The 24471-nt window shown below is 42.8% G+C and overlaps 1 protein-coding gene across 4 annotated transcripts in view; it reads right to left on the bottom strand.

Annotated features, from left to right (window-relative positions):
• Window positions 1-9383: 9383 nt before the first annotated feature.
• The window catches only part of OSBPL10 (oxysterol binding protein like 10), a 331661-nt gene continuing 316573 nt past the window's right edge, over window positions 9384-24471 (bottom strand). For 2 of the 4 annotated variants that reach the window (XM_023192295.1, XM_023192297.1), the window contains 4 exons: window positions 17867-18053; window positions 15727-15909; window positions 12590-12743; window positions 9384-10673 (listed from right to left, as the gene is read on the bottom strand). In XM_023192295.1, coding sequence (XP_023048063.1) covers window positions 10629-10673; window positions 12590-12743; window positions 15727-15909; window positions 17867-18053 — 569 coding nt within the window. In that variant the 3' untranslated portion in view covers window positions 9384-10628. Of the gene's footprint in view, window positions 12744-15726; window positions 15910-17866; window positions 18054-24471 lie in introns of all 4 variants that reach the window. The other 2 variants (XM_023192294.1, XM_023192296.1) reach the window with 1 other exon arrangement.

Genomic DNA, 24471 nt, shown 5'->3' with positions numbered 1-24471 from the left:
ACAAAAAGCTAGCCGGGCGAGGTGGCTGGTGCCTGTAGTCCCAGCTACTCGGGAGGCTGAGGCAGGAGAATGGCGTAAACCCGGGAGGCGGAGCTTGCAGTGAGCTGAGATCCGGCCACTGCACTCCAGCCCGGGCGACAGAGCAAGACTCTGTCTCAAAAAAAAAAAAAAAAAAGAAAAAAGAAAATTAGCAGAAATTGGCCGGGCACAATGGCTCAAGCCTGTAATCCCAGCACTTTGGGAGGCCAAGGCGCAGGGATCACAAGGTCAGGAGTTTGAGACCAGCCTGGCCAAGATGGTGAAACCCCATCTCTACTAAAAATACAAAAAATTAGCCAGGTATGGTGTCAGGTGCCTGTAATCCCAGCTACTCAGGAGGCTGAGGCAGGAGAATTGCTTGAACCCGGGAGGCAGAGGTTGCAGTGAGCTGAGATTGTGCCACTGCACTCCAGCCTGGGTGAAAGAGCAAGCATCGGTGTCAGGGAAAAAAAAATTACCAGAAATAAAAATCAGAGCAGAACTAAATGAAATAGAAAGTTTAAAAAATACAAAGAATCAATGAAATGAAGTTGGTTCTTAAAAAAAAAAAAAAAAAAAAAACTGATAAACTTAGCTAGACTAAGAAGACCAAAATAAAATTAGAAATGACAAAAGAGATATTACAACTAATACAGACAAAAGCTTCCCAGAGACTTATATGAAAAACATGCTAACTAACTGGAAAAACCTAGAGGAAATGGATAAATTCCTGGATGTGTACAACCTAACAAGATTGAAACAGGAAGAAATAAAAAACTGGAACAGACCAATAACGGGTAATGAGATCAAAGCAGTATTACAAAGTCTTCTGACAAAGCCCAGCACTGGATGGATTCATTGCCAAATTCTACAAAACATAAAAAAGAACTAATACCATAGCTGCATGTGCTGGCATCCTTGTAATCACAGCTACTCTGGAGGCAATCCTAACTACTCAGGAGATTGAGGTAGGAGGACTATTTGAGCTCATGAGTTTGAGACTAGCGTGTGCAACATAGTGAAACCTCATCTCAGAAAACAAACACAAAAGTAATACCAGTCCTTTTCAAACTATTCCAAAAGATTACCTAACTCATTCTATAAGGCCAGCATTACCCTGATTTCAAAAAGAGATAAGGACACAACAGCAACAGCAATAACAAAAACTGACAGGCCAGTGTTCCTGATGACTATAGATGCAAAACTCAACAAAATACTAGTAAAGTGAATTCAAGAACACATCCAAAAGATAACACGCCACAATCAAGTGGGATTTATCTCAGGGATGCAAGGATGGTTCAACATACTCAAATCAATAAACGTGATGCATCACATCAACAGAATGAAGGACCAAAAGCATAGGATCGTCTCGATAGACACAGAAAAAGCATGTGATAAATTTCAAGATCCCTTCATGATTAAAGACTCAACAAACTAGGTATAGAAGGAACACATTAAAGTAATAAAGGCCATATATGACAAACCCATAACTAACATCATACTGAATGGAAAAGTGTTAAAGGCCTTTCCTTTCCTCTAAGAACTGGAACAAGACAAAGATATCCATTGTCACTACTCCTATTCACCATAGTACTGGATGTCTTAGCCACAGCAATCAGGTAAGAGAAGAGAATAAAAGACATCCAAATTGGAAAAGAGGAAGCCAAATTGTCCTACTTTGCATATGACACAGTCTTATATTTAGAAAATGAAAATCAGAAAACTATTACAGCTGATAAGTAAATTCAGTAAAGGTGCAGGATAAAAAAAAGCAACATACAAAAGTCATTTATATTTGCCTACACTAATAATGACATAGCCAAAAGGGAAATCAAGAAAGCAATCCCATTTATAATAGCTACAAAAATAATAAAATACATAGGAATACATTTAACAAAGGAGGTGAAAAATATCTACAAAACACTGATGAACGAAGTCAAGGGGGACAAAATGGAAAGACATTTCATGCTCATGAATCAGAAGAATGTTGTTAAAGTGACCATACTTCCCAAAGCAATATACAGATTGAATGCAATCCCTATCAAAAATACCAATGTCATTTTTTTTTTACAGAAATAGAAAATCCTAAAATTCATACAGAACCAATGAAGAGCTAGAATAGCCAAAGCAATCCTGAGCAAAAAGAACAAAGGTGGAGACATCACACTACCTAACTTCAAATTATATTACAAGGGTATAGTATACAAAATATCATGGTACTGGCATGAAAATAGACACATAAACCAATGGAATAGAATAGAAAACACAGAATACATGTATTTACAACCAGCTGAAATCCTAGCACTTTAGGAGGCCAAGGTGGGCTGACTGCTTGAGTCCAGGAGTTTGAGACCAGCCCGAGAAACATGGTGAAACCATGTCTTTACAAAAAATAAAAATAAAAATCAGCTGAGCATGGTCGTGCATGCCTGTGGTCCCAGCTACTGAGGAGACTGAGGTAGGAGGAGCACTTCAGGCTGGGAGGTCAAAGCTGCAGTGAGCTGTCATCGCACCACTGCACTCCAGCCTGGGTGAAAGACTTTATGTCTAAAACCTCCAGTGCACAGACAACAAAAACAAAAATGGACATACGTGGTTATTCCTGCATAAAAAAATAGACAATGGGACTCTATTAAACTGAAATCTGCACAGTAAAAGAAACAGAGTGAAGACACAAACCTGTTGAAGGGGAGAATATATTTGCAAATGTCCTCTGACAAAGGAATAATAGGCTACATAAGGAATACAGCAATTTTTGAAAATACCATTAAAAACTGGGCAAAGAACATGAATAGATAGTTCTCAAAAGAGGACATACAAATGGCCAGTAAGTACATTAAAAAGGCTCAACATCATCAGTCATCTGGGAAATGCAAACCAAAATCACAGTGAGACATATCTCAGAATGGCTGTTCGTTAAAAGACATGCTGGCAAGAAGGCAAAGAGGCAACTCTTACCCACTCTTGGTGGGAATGTAAATTAGTACAGCCACTATGGAAAACAGTATGGAGATCTCTCAAAAAACTAAAATTAGAACTACCACACTATCCAGCAAACCCATTACTAGGTATCTATCCAAAGGGAAGGAAATCAGTCTCCCAAAAGGATACACTCATTTACATGTATATTGCAGCACTAGTCACGATAGCAAATATATGGAATCAACCCAAGTGTCCATCGATACATGAATGAAGGAAATGTGGTTTATATACACAATGGAATACTATTTGGCCATTAATAATGAAATCATGTCATTTGCAACAACATGGATGGAAACGAGGTCATTAAGTGAAATAACACAGGGACAAAAAGACAAATACAGCATGTTCTCAGTTGTGTAGGACCTAAAAACTTGATATCATGGAGATAGAGAATAGAATACCAGATGTGGGGAGTGTCTGAGTGGGAAATGAAGAAAGGTGGGTGAATGGGTACAGACTTAGATAGAATACATCCTAATGTTCACTATTAGAGTAGCATGATTATAGTTAGCAACAATATTTTGTATATTTCAAAATAACTAGAAGCGAGGATTTGAAATATTCCCAACATACAGAAATGAAAAATACTCAACCTGACAGATACTGCAGATACTCATATTACACATTCTATGTGTGTGCTCCATAAATATGTAAAACATTATGTATCAGGAAAAAAAACAAAAAAACCATTTCATTGCTGAAAAAAATCACAATTGAAAAACTGACTAGAGACGTTTAGCAGACTCAGAAAGAATCATAAACCTAGGTCACTGGAAATTGATTCTGATAAGCAAAAAAGAGAAAAGGATAAAGAAATGTGAATAGAACCTAAGGGACACCATCAAGCAAACCAACATATGCATTAAGGGAGCTCCCGAATGAACAAAGACAGGCAGCAAGATGGAGAAGACAAGGGTAGAAAACATCAAATTTGAGGGAAGACATGAATCTACAAATCCAAGAATTTCATTAAATTCCAAGTAGGATAAAGTGAAAGGGACCTGCACTAGACACATTATAATCAAACTGTTAAAAGCCAAAGAGAAAATCTTGAAAGCAGCAAGAGATATGACTTGTCACATACAAGCAATTCTTAATAAACTTATCATCAGATTTCTCAGCAGAGACCTTGGCAGCCAGGAGGCTGTGCCATGATATATTTAAAGTTGAAGCAAAGTCTCAACAAAGAATTCTATATCTGACAAAACTGTCCTTCGAAAATGAGGGAGAAATTAAGACATTCTAAGAGGAAGCAGCAGCTGGGGGCTGGTTCATTACTACTAGAGCTTCCCTTCAAGAAATTCTGAAGGGAATCCTAAAATTTAAAATGACATGCTTCAGATAGATAGTAACTGTAAGCCATACAAAAATATGGAGATCTATAGTAAAAGTAAATACATGGACAAATTGGTTGGTATCAATATAACAGACTATTACAACTTTAGGCTGCTGATATAATCTCTGTGTTAACCACAGAGAAAATAGTCCTAGAATACAGATAAAGGAAATGAGAATTAAATCTGTTGTTACAAGAAAAAAAAAAAAAAAGGCTCAACACAAAGGGAGGCAGTAATGGAGGAAATGAGGGACATGAGACATACAGAAGACAACGAAATTACAAAGTCAGTCCATCCCTACCAGTAATTTCTTATTTTTTAAAATTTTTATTTATTTTTTTGAGATAGAGTCTTGCTCTGTCACCCAGGCTGGAGTGCAGTGGTGCAATCTCGGCTCACTATACCCTTTGCCTCCCAGGTTCAGGCGATTCTCCGCCTCAGCCTCCCAAGTAGCTGGAATTACAGGCATGTGCCACCACACCCAGCTAATTTATGTATTTTAGTAGAGCTGATGTTTCGCCATGTTGCCCAGGCTGGTCTTGAACTCCTGGCCTCAAGTGATTCACCTGCCTCGGCTCCCCAAAGTGCTGAGATTACAGGCATGCGCCACCACACCCCACCCAGTAATTTCTTGAAATGTAAATGAATGGAACTCCAATCGATAGACATATTGACAGAATAGATTTTTAAAAAAGATTACAACCATGTGCTGTCTACAAGAGACTCATTTAGATGGAAGGAGATGCATACATTCAATGTTAAAGGATGGAAAAAATGGTAATCACAGACAAATGGCTACACTAGTATTAGACAGAATAAACTAAGTCAAGCACTGTTTCAAGAGAAAAGGGCATTATATATTGATAAAAGGATTAACAGTGCAATGCACCACACATTAACAGAATGGGGGGGGGAACAACATGATCTACTCATACAGAAAAATAATTTTGACAAGATGCAACAACATCCTTTTATAACAAGAACACTCAACAAAGTAGAAATAGAAGGAAAGTACCTCAACATAATGAAGTCCATATATGAAAACCCCACAACCAATCTCATAATGGTGAATGGCTGAAACCTTTTCCACTAAGATCAAGAACAAACAAGGATTTCTTTTTTTTTTTTTTTTGGCCTCCTTCATTCAACACAGTATTGGAAGTTCTAGGTACAGCAATTAGGCAACAAGAAATGAAAGACATCTAAATTTGGAAGAAGTAAAATCTGTTAGTAAATGACATGATTGTATCTAGAAAATCCTAGATCCCACATACCCCCCAAAAAACTGTCAGAATAAACAAACAAATTCAGCAAAGGATACAAAACCAATGCACAAAAATCAGTTGTATGTGTTTTTTAAGAAATGAGGTCTTGTTATGTTGCCCAGGCTAGAGTACAGTGGCTATTCCCAGGAACAATCATAGCATGCTGAAATCTCAAACTCCTGGGCCCAAGCAATCCTCCTGTCTCAGCCTCCTGAGTAGCAGGAACTACAGGCATGTGACACTGTGCCTGGCACTTACGCTTTTATATGCCAACATTGAACAATCAAAAAAGGAAACTGAGAAAGATCTACTTACAGAAGTACCAAAAAGAGTAAAGTACTTAAGAATTAAACTTAACCAAGGAAGTGAAAGACTTGCACAGTGAAAACTACAAAACATTCTGAAAGAAATTAAGACAGATAAATAAAAGGAAAGATATTCTGGTTAATAGATTGGAAGACACTGTTAAGACAATACTATTCAAAGGGATCTACAGATTCAATGAAATCCCTATCAAAATCCCAGAGTTTTTTGCAAAAATAGAAAATTTCATCCTAAAATTCACATGGAATCTTAAATGACCCTGTATAGACAAAACAATATTGAAAAAGAAGAAAAAGGTTGGAGGTCTCATACTTCCTAATGTTGTAACTTGCTACAAAGCTACAGTAACTAAAAGAGTGGTACTGGCATAAAGACTTGACATCGACCATTGGAACACAATAGAGAAGCCATAAATAAACATTTGTGTATATAGCCAATGGTTTTCAACAAGGTACCAAGATCACTTGGTGGGCAATGCAGAGTCTTTTCAACAAATGGTGTTGGGGAAACTGGATATCCACATGCAAAAGAATGAAGTTGGACCCTTATCTAACACCATATGTAGAAACCAACTCAAAATGGATCCAAGTACTCCCAGCCCCCCAGTAAGACCTAAAACTATAAAACTCTTAGAAGAAATCATAGGACAAAAACATCACAGCATTGGATTTGTCAATGATTTCTTGGATATGACATCAAAAGCACAGGTACAAAAGAAAAATAAATTAGACATTATCAAAATTACTTTTGTACATCAAAGGATACCATTAACAATGAAAAAGCAACCAAAGGATCGGAAGAAAATATTTGCACATAATATCTGATAAAGGATTAATATCCAGAAAGGATTAATATCCAGAAAGGACTCCTAAAACTCAACAAAAAGAACCTAATTTATTTGGGCAAAAGGATTTGAATAAACATTTCTCCAAAGATTTACAAATGGCCAAAACCACAAAAACACATGCTCAACATCACTAGGGAAATATAAATCAAAACCACATCAAGATGGTACTTCACAGCCATTAGGATGGTGGTTAAAAAAACAACAAAAGTAAAAACAAAATAACAAGTATTGGTGAGGATGTGGAGAAACTGGATCCCTTGTGCATTGCTAGTGGGATTACAAAATGTGGCAGCCAGCTACTGTGAGAAACTGCATGGCAACTCCTTAAAACTTAAACCAGAATTTTCATATGATATAGCAATTCCACTTCTGGGTATATTTTTACAAAGTAGGGGCTGGGTGTGGTGGCTCACACCTGTAATGCTAGCACTTTGGGAGGCTGAGGTCAGGTGGATCACCCGAGGTCAGGAGTTTGAGACCAGCCTGGCCAACATGGTGAAACCCCGTCTCTACTAAAAATACAAAAATTAGCTGGGCGTGGTGGCACGCACTTGTAGTCCCAGCTACTCAAGAAGCTGAGGCAGGGGAATCACTTGAACCCGGGAGGCGGAAGTTGTGATGAGCCAAGATCGCGCCACTGCACTCTAGCCTGCGCAGCAAGAGTGAAACTCTGTCTCAAAAAAGAAAAAAACAAAAAAGGCAGGGACTTGAAAAGATATTTGTACACCCCAGTGGGTGAATGGATACACAAAATAGGAATACATATGTTGGGGCAAGGTAGAGGGTATTTATCCAGCCTTAATAAGAAACTTTTTTTCTTTTTTTTTTGAGTCTGAGTCTTGCTCTGTCACCCAGACTGGAGTGCAGTGGGCACGATCTCGGCTCATTGCAGCTATTCTCCTGCTCAGCCTCCCAGGTAGCTGGGATTACAGGCACACACCACCACACCCAGCTAGTTTTTGTATTTTTAGTAGAGACTGGGTTTCACCATGTTGGCCAGGCTGGTCTCGGAACTCCTGACCTCAGGAGATCCACCTGCCTCAGCCTCCCAAAGTGCTAGGATTACAGGTGTGAGCCACCACACCCGGCCCTTAATAAGAAACTGATACAATGCCACAGCATGAACCTTGAACACATAATGCTAATTAAGACAGACATAAAAAGCAGAAGTGTTGTATGATTTCACTCATATGAGTTCCTTAGAGCAGTCAAATCCATAGGGACAGAAAGTAGAATGGTGATTGCCAGGGACTGGGGGGAGAGGGAGAATGGAGAATTACTGTTTAATAAGTACAGAGTTTCAGTTTGAGAATACAAAAAAGTTCTGGAGGTAGGTGATAATGATGATTGTATGAGATCAATGTATTTTAATGCCACTGAACTATACACTTAAAAATAGTTAAAATGGGGCTGGGCGCAGGGGCTCAGACCTGTAATCCCAGCACTTTGGGAGGCCGAGACGGGCAGGTCACCTGAGGTCAGGAGTTTGAGACCAGACTGGCCAACATGGTGAAACCCAATCTCTACTAAAACTACAAAAATTAGGCGTGGCGGTGGGCACCTGTAATCCCAGCTACTCGGGAGGCTGAGGCAGGAGAATCGCTTGAACCCGGAAGGCAGAGGTTGCAACGAGCCGAGATTGTGCCATTGTACTTCAGCCTGGGCGACAGAGTGAGACTCCATCTGGGGGGAGAAAAAAAAAGTTAAAATGGTAAATTTTGTTACATATATTTTACCACAATAAAACATAATATGAACTCAGCAAGAAAATGAACAAATAGAGCAACATGGATTGAACTAGAAAGAAAATGTTGGCTCAAATAAGCAAACTATGGTATGATTCAATTTTTACAAAAATTGGGTAAAACCAATCATACTGTCTAGAAATACACACACAGTGTGTATAAACAAAAGGAAACCCATAAGGGGATGGTAACTCCAGGAAGGCATGGAGAGGGATAAAATTGTATAGGTGCACAATAGTGGCTTTTAAGGTACTGGTAAACAGGTTTCTTTGCTTAAGCAGTGGCTACAAGGGTATTCATAATTATTCCTGGAGTTGTACATGTTTTATGTAAATCTCCTGACACGTAACATTTCACAATTTTAAATGTACCCCCAACCCCAAAAGAAAAGTGAGCCCTCTCCATGTTTTACTTTCCAGATGGTTTATGCTTTGTAGTCAGACTGGAAAATCCAACAACATAGTGATTACTTTTCAGTCTCATTGAGTTTTCTTCTTTTTCTCAAAATAGCATTTGTTCCACTTTCTCTGTCAGAAATAAGATGGTTCCAGATACTTGATTCACCCAGATGCTTTAAAGACTGTGGACCTATGTAGGCTTCTATTGTGACTTCTGGCAGTGACTGTTTGCGTGAAACAACACTGACTGGGTAAGAGTTAAATGTTCTTCTAGGACTTAGCAGAAAATATTCATAAATGTTTATCTGGTAGATTTTTTAATGTGTTAAATACTTTTTTTCAATATAGATATGATTGCTCTTCATATCAATAATTAGAAATCTCTAACCAGGAAAATTTGAGCTCACTTAGAACCACCAATCTAATGGAACTGTTGACTCCCTGAAAACAAAACACAGACACAGATATGTATTCAATCGAAATATATTTGTCTAATATCTACAAAGTGTGAACAACTGGTCTTAAGAAAGCAGACAAAAGGCACAAAATTAGTATTACTACAGAGAAGCATTCATGCTATCTGGATTTTATAAATATTGAAGTGGCACAGTAAAAAATAAATTAAGCATTCAGCAAAAACCGGGTATTTCATTTTTTCCTTGCTTTGTATTTTGGTCACTCCTTTGACCTCATGTGTAAAGACTGAAATTTAACTGAAACCATGGAATATTTATGCAGGCGTTATGTATGTTTTAATCACAGTGCTTTCTTGCAGAGTTTGGGTTAACCAGAGAGGTACACTTGAGGAAAAAAATAATCCACAGGAAATTCTCTTCTCTTTCCCCAAACTAAATACAAGATTGAGGCTGTGGTTGTGCATGTTTTCATGTGCATGTGTGTATTTAACTTCTAAAGCCCTTTTTCATCACAAAAGAAGTCCCCGTATGATTGACTGGTTTTCTGATGTAAAAGAAGCAACTTCTCAAAAATGTATGACTAGCGCTGTGACCACGAGAGATGGGTGGAAAACTCCTTGGTGGGCCTTCGCTCTTAGTTGTCCCAGACGTGCTCCATCCTGCAAGGCTCTGGCATAAATCTTTAACAGCTTCCTGCCAACCCCCATCCAACAGGAAATAGTTGCTTATCTTTCTTGGGCGCGGACAGACAAAACACTGAGGTGGAGAGGGAGGTGAGAATCACAATAATTTTGAAATGATTGATAGCCACCCATACTTCTACCAGGAATGAGCCACTTTCTCCTATATGGACAGTGATTAGGCCATGCCAGTTCACCTTCATTTTGACAGGAGTTGACTAAGTGAGAATATCTTTGTGAGTGTGAAACATTTTTGGCAAAGTGAAAAATAGAAAACTTCAAACTTCATTGATAAAAAGGAGCTTATGTTTACGCACTTTAACCTTTAACCTTGGTGAGTGCAGTATTTACATGTGTAATCATAGTCAGATGTGTACATAGTGCATGTGTGTGAACATATACAGTATGTACATACACATGCCCCAAATGGCTCTTGAATAAATTCATTCCTCTAGCAGAGTGGGGGGGTGCACTTTTCATAGTAAATAATTTCTGTTATCATTTCTTGGATTCTAATACAAGGTCTCAGTGAATGCCAACAAAACCCTGATACTCTACTACTTTAATATTCCTACAAAAACAGGGCTATACTGGAAAGCTCTGCACCTCCACCCCATCAGTGTGCCTTCCAGAGGGGATTGAAGTATACCCAGCCATCACCCTGCAAGAGAAGAAAGGAGGCATTATTACATGGAGACCTCTCAACAGGGAAAAGGGGGAAGCAAGGATAACTGCAGCCAGTCTGTATCTGCCCTGTCTTAATACCTCACACACAGGCCAGGCTGCTGGCCTCAGTACCCCTCCTCAGCCCAACTGCTCTTCAGAGACCTAGATGACCTTGACCTTCCCACCCTGGCATGGCAGGAGGAAACCCCATGAAATGAGCAAAATAAAGGGGGAGCTTGGTTGGCTTCCATCAAGGCTGGATTACTTGACCAAAAAAAAAGCACTTTGACAGTGGGACAAGAGAAAACAGAGTAGTTAGATGAATGGCCAGGGGAAAGAAAAGGCAAGGGAAGTGACTTCCAGCCCACAGGGGACCCAACAAAGGCTTTCTCTAGCAGGCAGTAGTCACAAACAAATCAGCACAGGCCAATCAAATATCAAGTGGGAAAAAGGCAAGAATTAAAATGGTATTAATACATACCATCTACTTATGACTAGAAGGCGCTATACTAAATAACTGTGCTGGTGTTCAGATGACTCTTATTCCTTACATGTCCCCAGCCCTTCTGTTATGGACATACTGACTTTTCTTAAACCCAGGAAGAACTGTAAATGTTTTTTTCGTTGTTGTTGCTGTTTAATGCACAACCTTCCACAAAAGTCAGACAAACTAGCTCTCTCAAGAGAAAAGGGATCTACCTCACAGAAGGATCTTTCGAGGTTTTACCTCGAAAGTGGGGACCACACAGGGTCCCCACTCAGTGACCCATAAAGGCAGAGTCTTCTCTAGGCAGCTTTCCTGTCTGAACCAGAATCCAATCTTGAAATCTCCTTCAGTCCACAGTCCACAGTTCCTGACTCTGGGGAGAACAGTGGTGGCTCCCTGCTCTTAACATGAATCTACCCCAGTTAACCTACTATGTTGCCCCAACTCGCTTCTCAAGAGCCTTGTATGTAGACAGAATAATCCCTCTTTGTAGCAGAAGTCAGGGGTTAGCAGCACCTGGGCTAAAGAAAGCCCACAGATACATTTTGATTGGCTCCTGGTATTTAATATTTTTTTAATTCTTTGACCATGCAAAGATGAGATTTCTCATAAAAATTCAGATTTCTGGCTCCTCATGGACAACTAGACAACCTGTTATCACCGGGAGATGAGTGGCATCTGCCCCAGTCCTCACCGGCCTGCTGCTCACTGATGTTGCTGGGTTCCTGTGGGCTTGCTTTAAGACACGTGGCTCCTACATTTTCACAATGTCCAACTCTGTTCTCAGAGTGCTTCCCAATCCCTCCACAACTTCAAGAGCGTAAGGGCTTCAGCTGGGCACACAGTGCCCTGCCCACTTGCCCAGATATTATTTCTAGCTTCCAGTGTCACATTTGCAGGTGACAGCAGCAGCATTTTAGGCACAGGACTCAGGCTGGCCTTCCCCTGCATGACTAGCCCTTGTGGCCCACAGGAGGCAAAGCTCTGAAAGGCAATTCTTCATCAGTGAGGGCTCCAGCCCACCCAGGTGTGGAGATGGGCTGTGAGGCACTCCACAACTAGTTTGTTACTAAAGATGATGTAACAGGGGCCATGATGGTTTTCTTTTTAAAAAAGAGCAGTATCCAGTCTGCAGTCCCATTCCGTTCCCTCGCAGGCAGGCTGACATGCTTTTCTGACACAGGGATACTGGAGGGGAAGTGTCAGTTGCTCGGTTCTGCCTTCCAGAAGGTTTCATGGATATTGTGGCAGAAAACCTGTCCTGAAGCCTGATCCAAAGCTGGAGTCAGAACCGAGATGCCCCAGTCTATCCCTGCCCCTGGCTGGTATTTATTCAATCCGGGGGGTCAGCAAGAAAAACCCATCTACCCTCTCAGGACAAGTTCTCTCCTGGGCAAGGGCCCAATGACAGACGGCAGAGTTACCTCCTGGATAAAATATCTGGGCTTCCATGGTGTGCGGAGGTTCTCGCGCTTCCGTTCCTCTACCCGTTGCTTCTCCTCCAGGTGCCGCTTCTGCTCGGTGGCTGCGTCAATGTCCCCCAGCCGCAGGTATCGGGTCACCTCCCGCCAGAGGTTCCTGGGGATGGGTGGAGGAGAGGAAACAATCAGCCAGGCCAGCTGGCTGCAAGCTAACAGAACTCTGCCGGGAGCAGCCAGAGCAGCAAGGGGCATCCAGGCAAGCCCTCTCTGGGGTAGCTCATCCCAGACACCTCAAAGACCCCAAGAGCCTGGATCTGAACCCAGGGCTACCCAGCTCCACCTCTGTGCTGTTTCTACTCTCCACGTGTACCAGGCAGCATGCCTTTCTCAGGGCCCGGAGTTTCTGGAAATCAAATCTAATAGTAGTAGTAGTAGTAGGCATTCTGCTACTACTACAAACAACGATAGCAGGCATATATGGCATTGGCTTGGCCATATTTCTAAGCATTTTACATATATAAACCTATTTAATCCTCACAGCAACCCAATGATATATTATAGATGGTAGATTCTTATCTCCATGTTACAGAGGAGAAAATTTAAGGTCTACATAAGGTTAGGTGACTTGCCCAAGGACAGCACGCTGGTAAATCAGAACAAGGCCTGCTTTCCCACAAGGGAACCTAGAATTAGGGGTTAGAGGCTGACGCATGTGTGGTGTGTGGGTATTTGTGTGTGCATGCTTCTAGTGCAGGATCTCTCTTCTCCCCACATGTCTACACAAAGCCACTTCTCTGCTCTTCTCTGCTTCATGCATTCATTGTAGAACGCAGCCTAAAGGTAGTGAGGCCAGGCTGCTCGGTTCACTACCCCTCTTCTTTTGGACTGCTGCTCTTTGGACACTCAGATGACCTTGACCTTCCTAACCTGGCATGGCAGGAGGAAACCCCAGGAAATGAGCAAAATAAAACGGGAGCTTGATCAGTTTACATCAATCAAAGCTGATTACTTGGCAAAAAAAAGCACTCTGACGGTGGGACAAGATAAAAGGAAAGTAGCTAGTGTTTAACACTACTTTGTATTTGGCTTATGCTTTACACACAGCTTTCCTCCTCAGGACGTCCTTGGGACCAGCCTGTATTCAGACACACTCTGTTCTAGAGAGAAAGGAAAGGAACCATGATAAATCAGGACACCACCACCTAAGCACTTCCTCACTTAAATGCACCAGAAGGTCGGATTTCACAGACAAGGAACTGTCAGAATGCCAGGTGGTGCGGATTCCCTCCCTGGCTTCTAGAAAATGAGGCCTCTTCACCCAGGGGCCAGTGAATGCCCATCATTAGGTCCTGGGCCAGGGAGCACATCTACAGTAGGTGTCCTTAACCCTTTCCCCAGCAAGGGCTCAGAGCAGCAGGAAGGCTCGAATGCTGGCATGGTCAGGCTGAGGACAGGCGGATGGGGCTGCCAGTGAACTAGGGACAGCCAGCAGCACCTCCTGGGGGTGCAGATGCCAACAGAAGAAATCCCATAGTTCCCATAGGCTAACAAGCAACAAAGAGTCTTAATAAGGAGTAGCTAAACTACTCTGATATCCCTGGAAGAAAAGTAGCAGGTGATCATAGTTTTGTTCTCAATAGCCAGATCAGAAACAACAGTCATGTTATGCTATGAGCCACAGCTTTCCCCATTCTGGGAATGCTTCATCAGAGGCAGTGTGGCAAGGGGTTGGCTTTCTTCCCTCATTGCAGTCTTTCCCTTGTCCTGCTACTGCTGCCCAACAGGATGGACTGAAAAAGACAACTGGTAAGAGTCCAAGCTCTCCAGTTAGACACAGAGAAAGGCTGTGCTCACTGTCCTCAAATAAACTGATTAACAAGCAAGAGTGTACTAAATCTACAACGAAGCAAAGGTTCCAGGGATACTGAAGCTCTGTTTCCATTAAACCCAGTTATTAATATAATGTATTATTTATACATACTGTGGTATCCCTGCTTTGTTTCCACTTAAAAGAACTGTTTCTATTTGGTTACAAATTCTTGTAATAATAGTAAAGCTTTCAGAAAATCATTTGTAATTTCATTTTAACCCTACATCGTATTTCTAAAGAGTGTATGCTTTTAGATTAGAGCAGCGGTTGGCAAACATTTTCTGTAGAGGGCCAGAGAGTAAACATCTTAGGCTTTGCAAGCCATATGGTCTTGGTTGCAACTACCTAACTCAGCCATTGCAGCAGGAAAGCAGCCATAAGCCATATGTAAATGAATGATCATGGCTGTGTTCCAATAAAGCTTTATTTACAAAATCAGCCTCAGGTTGGATTTGGCCCACAGGCCAGTTTGCTGATGTCCTACATTAAAAAATAAAACTGGCATATTCCAAGGATATTCTCCTTCTGTGCCTGCATAAACATCACATTAAGTGGCTGCATTATATTCATACCATAGCCACAGAATAGATATATGAATTGAATGGATACTTCATAATTTACTTAACCAGTTTCCAAATATTAGGTGACTTCTCTTTCTTTTGTTGCTTAGTTTCTTTAAACAAAGAACTATTTTATGTTGTTTAAATTTTTTCTGAATTTAAGAGTTTCTCCTGAGAACAGATTCTTAGAAGTAGAATGCGAGATTAAAGTGGATTAATGAATTGAAAGCCACTGATCCATGCAGCTAAACTGCACACACTCCTGCTAGAAGGACAGGGTATAGAGTGTCAGTTTTACTACACCTTTCCCAGCATTTAATTTTTTTTTAATAACATTGTTAATCTGGCAAGAAAAAAATTGTATCTCATTGACTCACTGTGCATTCTTTGATTACTATCAACTCTCTGTATTTAGCTTAGCAATTAAGCAACAGATCAGTTGACAAACTTTTGCAAGACAAGCAGTAAAAGTCTCCTGAAGTCTGTCCTCACACCCCACCCCATGACCGCAGAATGACTTAACTGGAAGCTGAAAGGTTCTGCTCCTAAGTGACACAGTAGAAAATTAAAGTATCTAAAGAAGCCAGGAGAACATGATTCCTGGGCCTGTTTCCAGTCGCTAAGCTTTCAAAGTCTTCTTTCTTCTCTGTCTCTTGAGTCAAGTGCCCAGCATGACTAAGCTGGAGAGGAAGACACAGCCCAGTTCTCACCTGGACTCCATGGGCCCCTGCTTCTCGAGAGGTCTGATCTTCTTGGGATACACTGGCAGTGTGGTTGTGTCGATGACTTTGGTTTCTCCATTGCTGTAGGTGAACTCTAAAGTACCATTCCATTCCCCATGGGCTTTACAAACAACGGTGTTGGTTGGGTTGTGCTTCACTTCTGCGGTAACCCTGAATTAATGAGTCAAAGGAACACACTTTGCAAAATGATAAAAACAGAGACTTCAAAGGTACACCCATCTATAGAGATTTTTTTTTTTTTTTATCAAGAATGGGAAGGAGGGATTGTTTTTGGAGCTTTGCTCAAAGACTAGCTCTTAAAAGATGATCTAATATCCTTGAAAAGCAAAGAAAGCATCACTGGAAAAAAAGTCTATAGATTAGTTAATAGTAATACAGCAATGCTAATTTCTTAATTGTAATAAACACACAATGGTTATACTGTATAAGCTATCACTGGGATGGAAATCAGGCAATTCAAGAAAAACAAAATACGTGGGAAGGGGACGAGAGATAAAAGACTAAAAATATGGTGCAGTATCTATAGCTTGGGTGATGGGTGCACCAAAATCTCACAAATTACCACTAAAGAACTTACTCTTGTAACCAAATACCATCTGTACCCCAATAACTTATGCAAAAAAATTAATTTTAAAAAAAAAGGAAAACAAAATAGCATATACTCTCTCTTCTCCAAAATAGCATCTAATAATGCTACATTTAACCCTAAAAGAGTGTAAGAGTGTAGGGTGAGCTTTTCAGTCCTTAAATCCGGTCTATTTTGTATGGGGTCAAACATGGTTGCCCACAATCCCAACAGAGCTTACGCTGGAAAAGGAGTGAAACATCCACTCCAGCATCCACACATCCCCTGAATGAAGGCTGAGCACAACCTAGAGTCTCAGTCTCAATCAATACCTTCCTACTCACAGTAGTGGCTCTGAGGAATGACTTCAACCTCTCCTTTAGCGGGCCTTTGAGGAGATCTGTGACCTTTCACCTGCCTTGCCTGTGGGAATTCCAAGTGAAATCAGATTCCCAGCTCCCTCTCCACCACTGAGCTTTCTGCGCCGTTGAAGGAACACCGCAGAAACGGGGACACCTGCCCCAAAGCAGCCACGTGTAGGGTCTAAACTCCCCTTTTCCTTAAGGCCCAGCTCAGGCCAAATTTAGAGTTTTCAAACAGACTGGGAGGCTTTCTCCTTGAGCCTAAAAACAGTCATCAAGGCAGAGGCTCACAGGCAGGTATGAGGCATCTTCTGGGTTGCACACAGTGGAAAGGTGTTAGTGGCATGCTGGTAAATATTTAACAACTGGATCTCCAAAAGGGAAAACACCTGATTTGTACCATTTGCCAATTTCTGTGGTGCCCATCATGGCTGATTTCAACACCAACATGATAACACTGAACGTGAAGCACACACAAATCAGTTCTCACGAGCTGGTGTGTGCCAGTTCCAGGTGCCCCCAAGGGTGTCCACGTGCCCCTGTGACACTCTGATATACTCACACTAATGCCATACAGAATAATGCTTTCCAAGAAAATGGGCAAAGATGGAAGCTTGTTTGTATAGTGTATTTTGCTTACGCAGTAGAGTTGTGCTGAAAGAGGAATTTTTTATAGTTGCAGCAATAAAAACAACTGTGTGCTTCCTCAAAGAGCAGACCTCTCCTTCAATTACTCAGACTTGGGCTTCCCAAGTTTTTCAAAAGAAATGATCCTGACCTCATGGATGCATGACACAGAATTGAGGATAGTGTGGCCAGCTAATGTGAAATGGGGAACTGTCTGGCCATGTCTGGGTTCAAAGATTCAATCACTTTAGAGCAAAGCAACAAACTGTGGCTTCAGAAGGGGGAGTTTATTCCAACAAACAGAAGTGCTTTTATTCTCTGGCGTCTGCTCTACAAATGCGTCACCAAAGATTTAACCTTAAGTTTAGAGTGGGGAGGACTCCAAAAAACTGCCACGTAAGGTAGGGAAAAGGCATCTCTTTTGGAAAAGATCTTAACAATTTTATCTTGATTTTCAACTCATCCCATTACTGAAACTCAGTCTTCTAATGGTGAAAGGAAACTCAGGGCATCGTGTTAAGACAAAGCCAGAGCCTCTCCGGCCAGCTCCTACCTGTGGACTTTCCCTCCATAGAAAGGCTTCGTGTGGAATATCACCGTCGCTGAGTACCCAGTCTTGGCACAGTTGATGCTGACTTTTCCTCCGAGCTCCACCCATGGGATGGTGAGAATGGACCGGGCGTAGGCACTAGGCAGGGTGAATACGTACTCCTCCCCGTGTTCCAGGAGCCTCAACACACCTCCAGGGAGAGAGGAGGGAGAGTTAGCCATGCAAAAACACCAAGAGGGCACGGGGGATCAGAAGAAATGAAGACGGGAAACCACAGAGCCTCTTGCACAGATGTCACATCTCCCACCTCTGCAGAGGTGAGCTGCTCGTTCACCGTGGGCTCTACTGTGTGAAAGGCACTGAGAATACAGCAGTGAATAAGACAGACCCACTTTCTGCCCTCAGAGAACAGAACAGAAAGGTGGTCATTAGTCACCAAATGAACACAAAATTTAACAGTGATAAAGGTAGGAGGGCAAGGTGGCCAGCGTAATGGAGGCCTCCAAGAGGAGAGACTCACCTGGTAAGGGAAGGTTTCCCTAAGAAAATGAACAGGGGAAGGAAGAGTGTTCTGGGCAGGGGGGAAAGCATGTGCAAAGGCCCTGGGGTAGGAAGGAGCCTGGTAAGTGTGAAGAGGCTGGGAAGAGGGCCCACATGCAGAAGAGAGATGGTATGTCAGTTTGGAGGATGACCAAGTCAGCAGGGGCCAGACCTTGTCTTTTAAACTTCTAGGAAGAGTTCTGCCTTTATCCTGAGAGCTACAGAGACAACCTCAATGGTTCTCACAAAAATAGAGAAATCAGGCTGTACAGCTGCTGTCAGCAACCTTGGGAAAGACACCTGCCAAGAGAGGGAATCTAACACTGACTGCCCACTCACCTCCAGAGGAGGGGTTCTCCAACCTACAACCCAAAGGGGGAAAGGCCTTATTCCTCTTGAAGCGATGCAGAATTACGTGGGTTTGTTCATTTTTCTAGGGAACAGGGCCACAGTTTTCATCAAGTCCTCAAAGACCACCCCCAAAGTATAGAAGCTCCCAGGACTGCTGTAGAATTATATACAGAGGCCCTATACAGACTGGCAGAGGCTCTGAGGCTCTAAGACCCAGCACTACAGCTCTCTTAAGATCACGTCTCCACAGGGCACCTCTCAGTCTCCCATCCAGTACTCTGGCACTTGGCTCCCTAGAGATGCACATTCTCAGCTCCACTCCAGCTCACCCCAGGCCTCGCTCTAGGGCTGCTCTGAGCTTGTCAAAAGCACTCTGAGCCTTAGGAGGGTAGAGGACCAGAGGTGGTTAGTGACGGCACCTTCCTGGGCTTCCAGTCCTCCATTGGAAAGAGTGAAGAGTGGGGTCAATGGCTCCCACATGAGAGCACTTTCCAGCCGCCAGACATTCCTGGGAGCTCCATATGAACTGTCTTCTTCAGCTCACAATGGCCCTATTTGGCAATGATTATCGTTTTAATAAGAATGAGGAAACAGGCCAGGCGCGGTGGCTCAAGCCTGTAATCCCAGCACTTTAGGAGGCCGAGACGGGTGGATCACAAGGTCAGGAGATCGAGACCATCCTGGCTAACACGGTGAAACCCCGTCTCTACTAAAAAAATACAAAAAACTAGCCGGGTGAGGTGGCGGGCGCCTGTAGTCCCAGCTACTCCGGAGGCTGAGGCAGGAGAATGGCGTAAACCCGGGAGGTGGAGCTTGCAGTGAGCTGAGATCCGGCCACTGCACTCCAGCCCGGGCGACAGAGTGAGACTCCGTCTCATTTAAAAAAAAAAAAAAAAAAAAAAAAAAGGAATGAGGAAACAAACTTTTAGGAGAGGTTAAGTAATTCAGCCGTTTGGTACTTCCCTCTTAGGCTAGATACGCATCTAAATCACTTAGAGCTAGAATTTGCCTAGGGGAGGGAGGGAAGGAGAGAGAGAGAGAACCAGAACACCAGGAGGATAGGGAGAGAGAGGAGGAGGGGGACGGGGAGGGAGGGCAAGTTTCTTTTAGTACAGATGAGCTTGCCAGGGGAGTCTGAGGAGAGACGGGGTTAATTTGTACAAAGGAGTCATGATTGCTCTTAGTTTCTAAAGCCAATACTAAGATGTGTTCAACTATAGTTCAATTTACCCTGAGAATTCCTCTAACTGCCCGTGCACTACAGGAGTTAGGACACACTAGGCTTGTCCGAACCAGCAACATCACTCTCAGCTCTCAGTTAAGTCCATTAAAGTCAGTTTTCCCAATCCATGAAATACTTGGCTGGTTCTGAAAATCCAAGTTGACATGCTATAGTACGTGTTTCGGGGCCTCAATGCCTCTCAGTGTGAGGGATCCTCAGACACATGGACACATGCAGGCACCCAGGAGAAGCAGATCATGTGGGCTAGACTGGAGGGCAGACATCACAGCAGCATTTACATCCTACCTCTCTGGCTGGGAACATAATTGAAAACATTTAATGCAAATCCACAAATAGCGTAAGTCCACTACAGCAAATACACTGCATATCAGAAGAGACGGGCCTTCTCCCCTCTTCTGTGCTCCAACTTGCTGGAGCTCTCTTGACTAAACTGATCTTGCTAAAAGTAAAGCCCAGACCACCTCTTGCTCTCACTGTTACTCATTCTTCCTTCTGCATTGTAGAGAGAAGAGCATCCAAGATGACCCTGGAGGCCCTGTCCTATCCAAGCAGTTAAGGGAGGAGCGTTGTGTTCTGAGGAGAATTAGACATTGGTGTTTCAATCCTGAGAGTTTCTAATCAGGACCCCTGGAGGAGAATGGCCAAGTCTGACACTGTGTTTTGTTCAAAGCCTACACTTGTATCTCACTTCTTTGAATTGGGTTGAGAAGACAGCCTAAAGCAGGTGGAAAATTGCAGCCAATGTCAAACACAGATCAATACTTGGTTCTTCTTGACCAACAGCCAGGGAAAGTGGAAGAGAGAGAGGTCACCTCAAACATCCCTCTCTACTCAAGTTTTATCTCCCAAGACCCTGGTTCCTTGGGTGCCAGCGGTATCCTCACAGACTTGGAAACGGTGGCAGCTGAGAGAGGCCCCTGAACCCTGTAGAGAAGGCTACCATTCACCATGCCTTCAAGGACCCAGAGGAGAGGGTCCACCGCCACCCTCCCCACAGCACTAATGGACCAAGATAGCCCCCAACTTACTAAGGTTCAACTTGCAATGTTTTGACCTTACAATGGTGCCAAAGCAGTAAGTGTTCAATAGAAACCGTGCTTTGAATTTTGGTCTTTTCCCAGGCTAGCGATAGGTGGGATGACAGTCTCGTGTAATGCCAGGCAGCAGCAGTGAGGCTCTTTTACTTTTTTGGAGACAGGGTCCCACTCAGTCACTCAGGATGAAATGCAGTGGCACGATCATGGCTCACTGCAGCCTTGACCTCCTGGACTCAAGCAATCCTCCTGAGTAGCTGGGACTACAAGCATGCGCCACCATGCCTGACTAATTAAAAAAAAAAAAAAAATTATTTGTAGAGATGAGGTCTCCGTATGTTGCCCAAGCTGGTCTTGAACTCTTGGGCTCAAGTGACCCTCCTGCCTCTGCCTCCCAAAGTGAGTATAAACAACCTCCTATATAGTTTGGATATTTGACCCCCTCCAAACCTCATGTTGAAATTCGATCCCCAATGTTGGAGGTGGGGCCTAGTGAGAGGTTTTGGTCATGGGGAGGGATCTCTCATTAATGACTTATGGCCAGCCTAGCAGTAATGAGTGGGTGCTCGTATTAGTAGTTCTTGCAAGAGCTAGTTGTCAAAAAGAGGCTAGGCCTGTGTAGTGGCTCACTCCTGTAATCCTAGCACTTTGGGAGGTGGAGGTAGGAAGATGGCTTGAGCCCAGGAGTTTGAGACCAGCCTGGACAACATGACGAAACCTTGTTTCTACAAAAAAATTTTTTAAAAAAAATTAGCTGGGCATGGTGATGAGCACCTGTAGTTCCAGCTACTTGGGAGGTTAAGATAGGAGGATCCCTTGAGCCCGGGAAGTCAAGGCTGCAGTGAGACGTGGTCATGTCACTGCACTTCAGCCTGGACAAGAGAGTGAGACCCTGTCTCAAATAAATGAATAAATGAATGAATGAATGAATGAATGGAAAAGAGCCTGGCACCTCCCCCACCTTGCTTCTGCTCTTGCCATGTGACCCCCACTCAGGGGTTCCCCTTCCTCATCCACCACGAGTGGATGTAGCCTGAGGCCCTCGTCAGAAGCAGATGCTAGTGCCATGCTTTTTGTACAGCCTGCTGAACTGTGAGTCAAATGAACCTCTTTTCTCTCAGGTAGTCCTTTATAGCAATGCAAATGGACTAGGACACAACCCATCCTCTCCCGTGTGCTGTGCTGCCAGATGATTCTGCCCAATGGCAGGCTCATGTAAGGGTTCTGAGCACGTTTCAGGTAGGCTGGGTTAAGCGAGGATGTTGCTAGGCTAGGTATATTAAATGTAGTTTCAACTTAGGATATTTTCACCTTCGGATGGGCTTATTGGGACATAACCCCGTCATAAGCCAAGGAGCATCTCTACTCGGTAGTAAAATCCTTCCAGGCAAGCAGTATGTCTCCCTGGCATCATAACCTCGCCCCTGATGTCTACTGCATTCCTATTTTGTGGTTCACACTTCACGTCTTTAACTGGGATACCTGGGGGACTCCCACCGCTTGCACGTCTAGCAGGAAACTTCTACAGACTCGGAACACACAACAGCCACAAACTCAGCTGGCTGGTATTCCTAGTCTCATTCATAAATATAAACTTTGTAGTAAGGTAGGATTGTACAGCTGAGATTTTCTTCACCATGTTTTTTCATGGAGAATATGCCACAGCTTTTTTAAGACATGGGTGAAACCTTAGAGGATCATTCCAAGTCCTCCATCACTCACCAGCCTGGCAATCTTAACTTCTCTGTGCCTCAGTTTCCTCATCTGCGACGCAGAGATAATGGTCTCTGTACCTCCCACGGCTGTGGTAAAGATGGAGAAGGCGATTCTAAACTCAGCTAACAGCACCGCAGTGTGGCACACTGCCAAAATCCTGAAGGTTTTATGTCTTAATTACTCCTCATTCTTTAAAGCGGCCCTCTCTGTGGGTATCGCCACCTGGCAATCAAGAGGAAACTGCAGCGTCTTCCAATGGGCTATGCCTGTGAGGGATGGACGAGACACAGGGCAGACTCCCTCTAATGTAGCACTTTGCATAAGAGACAGCATCCTCCTCCCATTTGTCTTCAGAAAAATCTCTTCCAAATCAAGGTAAATTTCCCCCCAAGTCCTGGGGTAGGTCAGTGAGCCTCCGAGCTAAACTGATTAGAAGGCATTGGCAAGACCACATGCCTTTGGCTTTTTTTCTGAAAATCCATAAATGTGTGTTCATTCATTAAATCACCTGCAATTATGCCTTCTTAGTACTCTTTTTTTGCAGGGTTACATTAAAAAAAAAAAAAAAAAACTCTCCTTAACATGAATAAAAGACTACATTAAAATTAGACTTACAAATGGGATCACAAATATAAGTTACTTCTTCATTTGGCCTAAGAGCTAAGAAAAGCTTTTAAAAAACATCAAATAATCAATCCTTCCATCCATGGTTAGTCCTCAGGCTGGGAAATCTTCATTTGAAATTCCACAAATTGATTCACCAATAAACATAAAGGCAAAGCATTACGATTTTCAAACTGATAAACTTAAAATAATTTTGTGCCCAATCTCAATCTGAGGAACCAAAATATTCATCTGGGACATTGATTCTGGAAAGCAGAGTCACAGAAGGAACTCTGGGAAGTGTGTTTGCAGAGCCGGCAGCATCGACACTCACGAGCCCAGTGGCAATCATGTCGCTTCCTCTCATTAGAACTGTCTTTCCCCACAGACTCAATTAAGAGCCTGTATCATTTACCAGCCATTGATTCGGGCATTTTGAGGGAAGTGGGCTGCAAAGAGCGGCTGAACACCCCTCAGCTCCACAGTGGTGTGGGGTTGGGAGGGGTGAGCATCCCACACCATGGACAGAAGTCTTACGTTGACTGAACGGTGTCAGCTCTCACTGTCAGAGCAATAGAAACGACAGGATGGGAGAAAGCCGTGCAGTCTCTGGGGTCAACCTGAGTGAATTCAGGGCATAATGAAGCACTTCATAATAGCATTTCATTACAGGCAAATATGCCACAGCCTAAAGGCCATGATTTAAGAGATAAACCCACATAGTTACATTCACAATTTCAAGTGGACCCATGTAAGATCTCATTTTTATAATGAGGAGATGGAAAAAGCATTATTTATACCCAATCAACAAATTCATGGAATGTGCAGGAAATATGCAAGGTAAGGGAAACTATCTGACCTCTTGCCTTCCCCCAATCAAAGGAGCTCTGAGTGTGAGAGCCAGAATCTTCTGCTTCAAAGTTTGGAGATTCTCAGAAATTGTGTGAAAAATCAGATCCTGCGTTACACAGGACACATTTTAATTAATAAAAAAGATAAGGGGATATGGCTACTGAAAGGACTTAGGCAAACTCAAGGTCTCACAAGAACGAGCCAAGGGTCCCCCAGCCCTGTCCAGGCCCACCCACAGCAGGAGAACATCAGGTGAGTGGCCAGGAAGA

This window comes from Piliocolobus tephrosceles, chromosome 2 (assembly GCF_002776525.5).
Source record: "Piliocolobus tephrosceles isolate RC106 chromosome 2, ASM277652v3, whole genome shotgun sequence".
Lineage (NCBI taxonomy): Eukaryota > Metazoa > Chordata > Mammalia > Primates > Cercopithecidae > Piliocolobus > Piliocolobus tephrosceles.
Note: the sequence above shows the minus strand (reverse complement) of the source record. Positions and strands in the feature narration are given on the sequence as shown.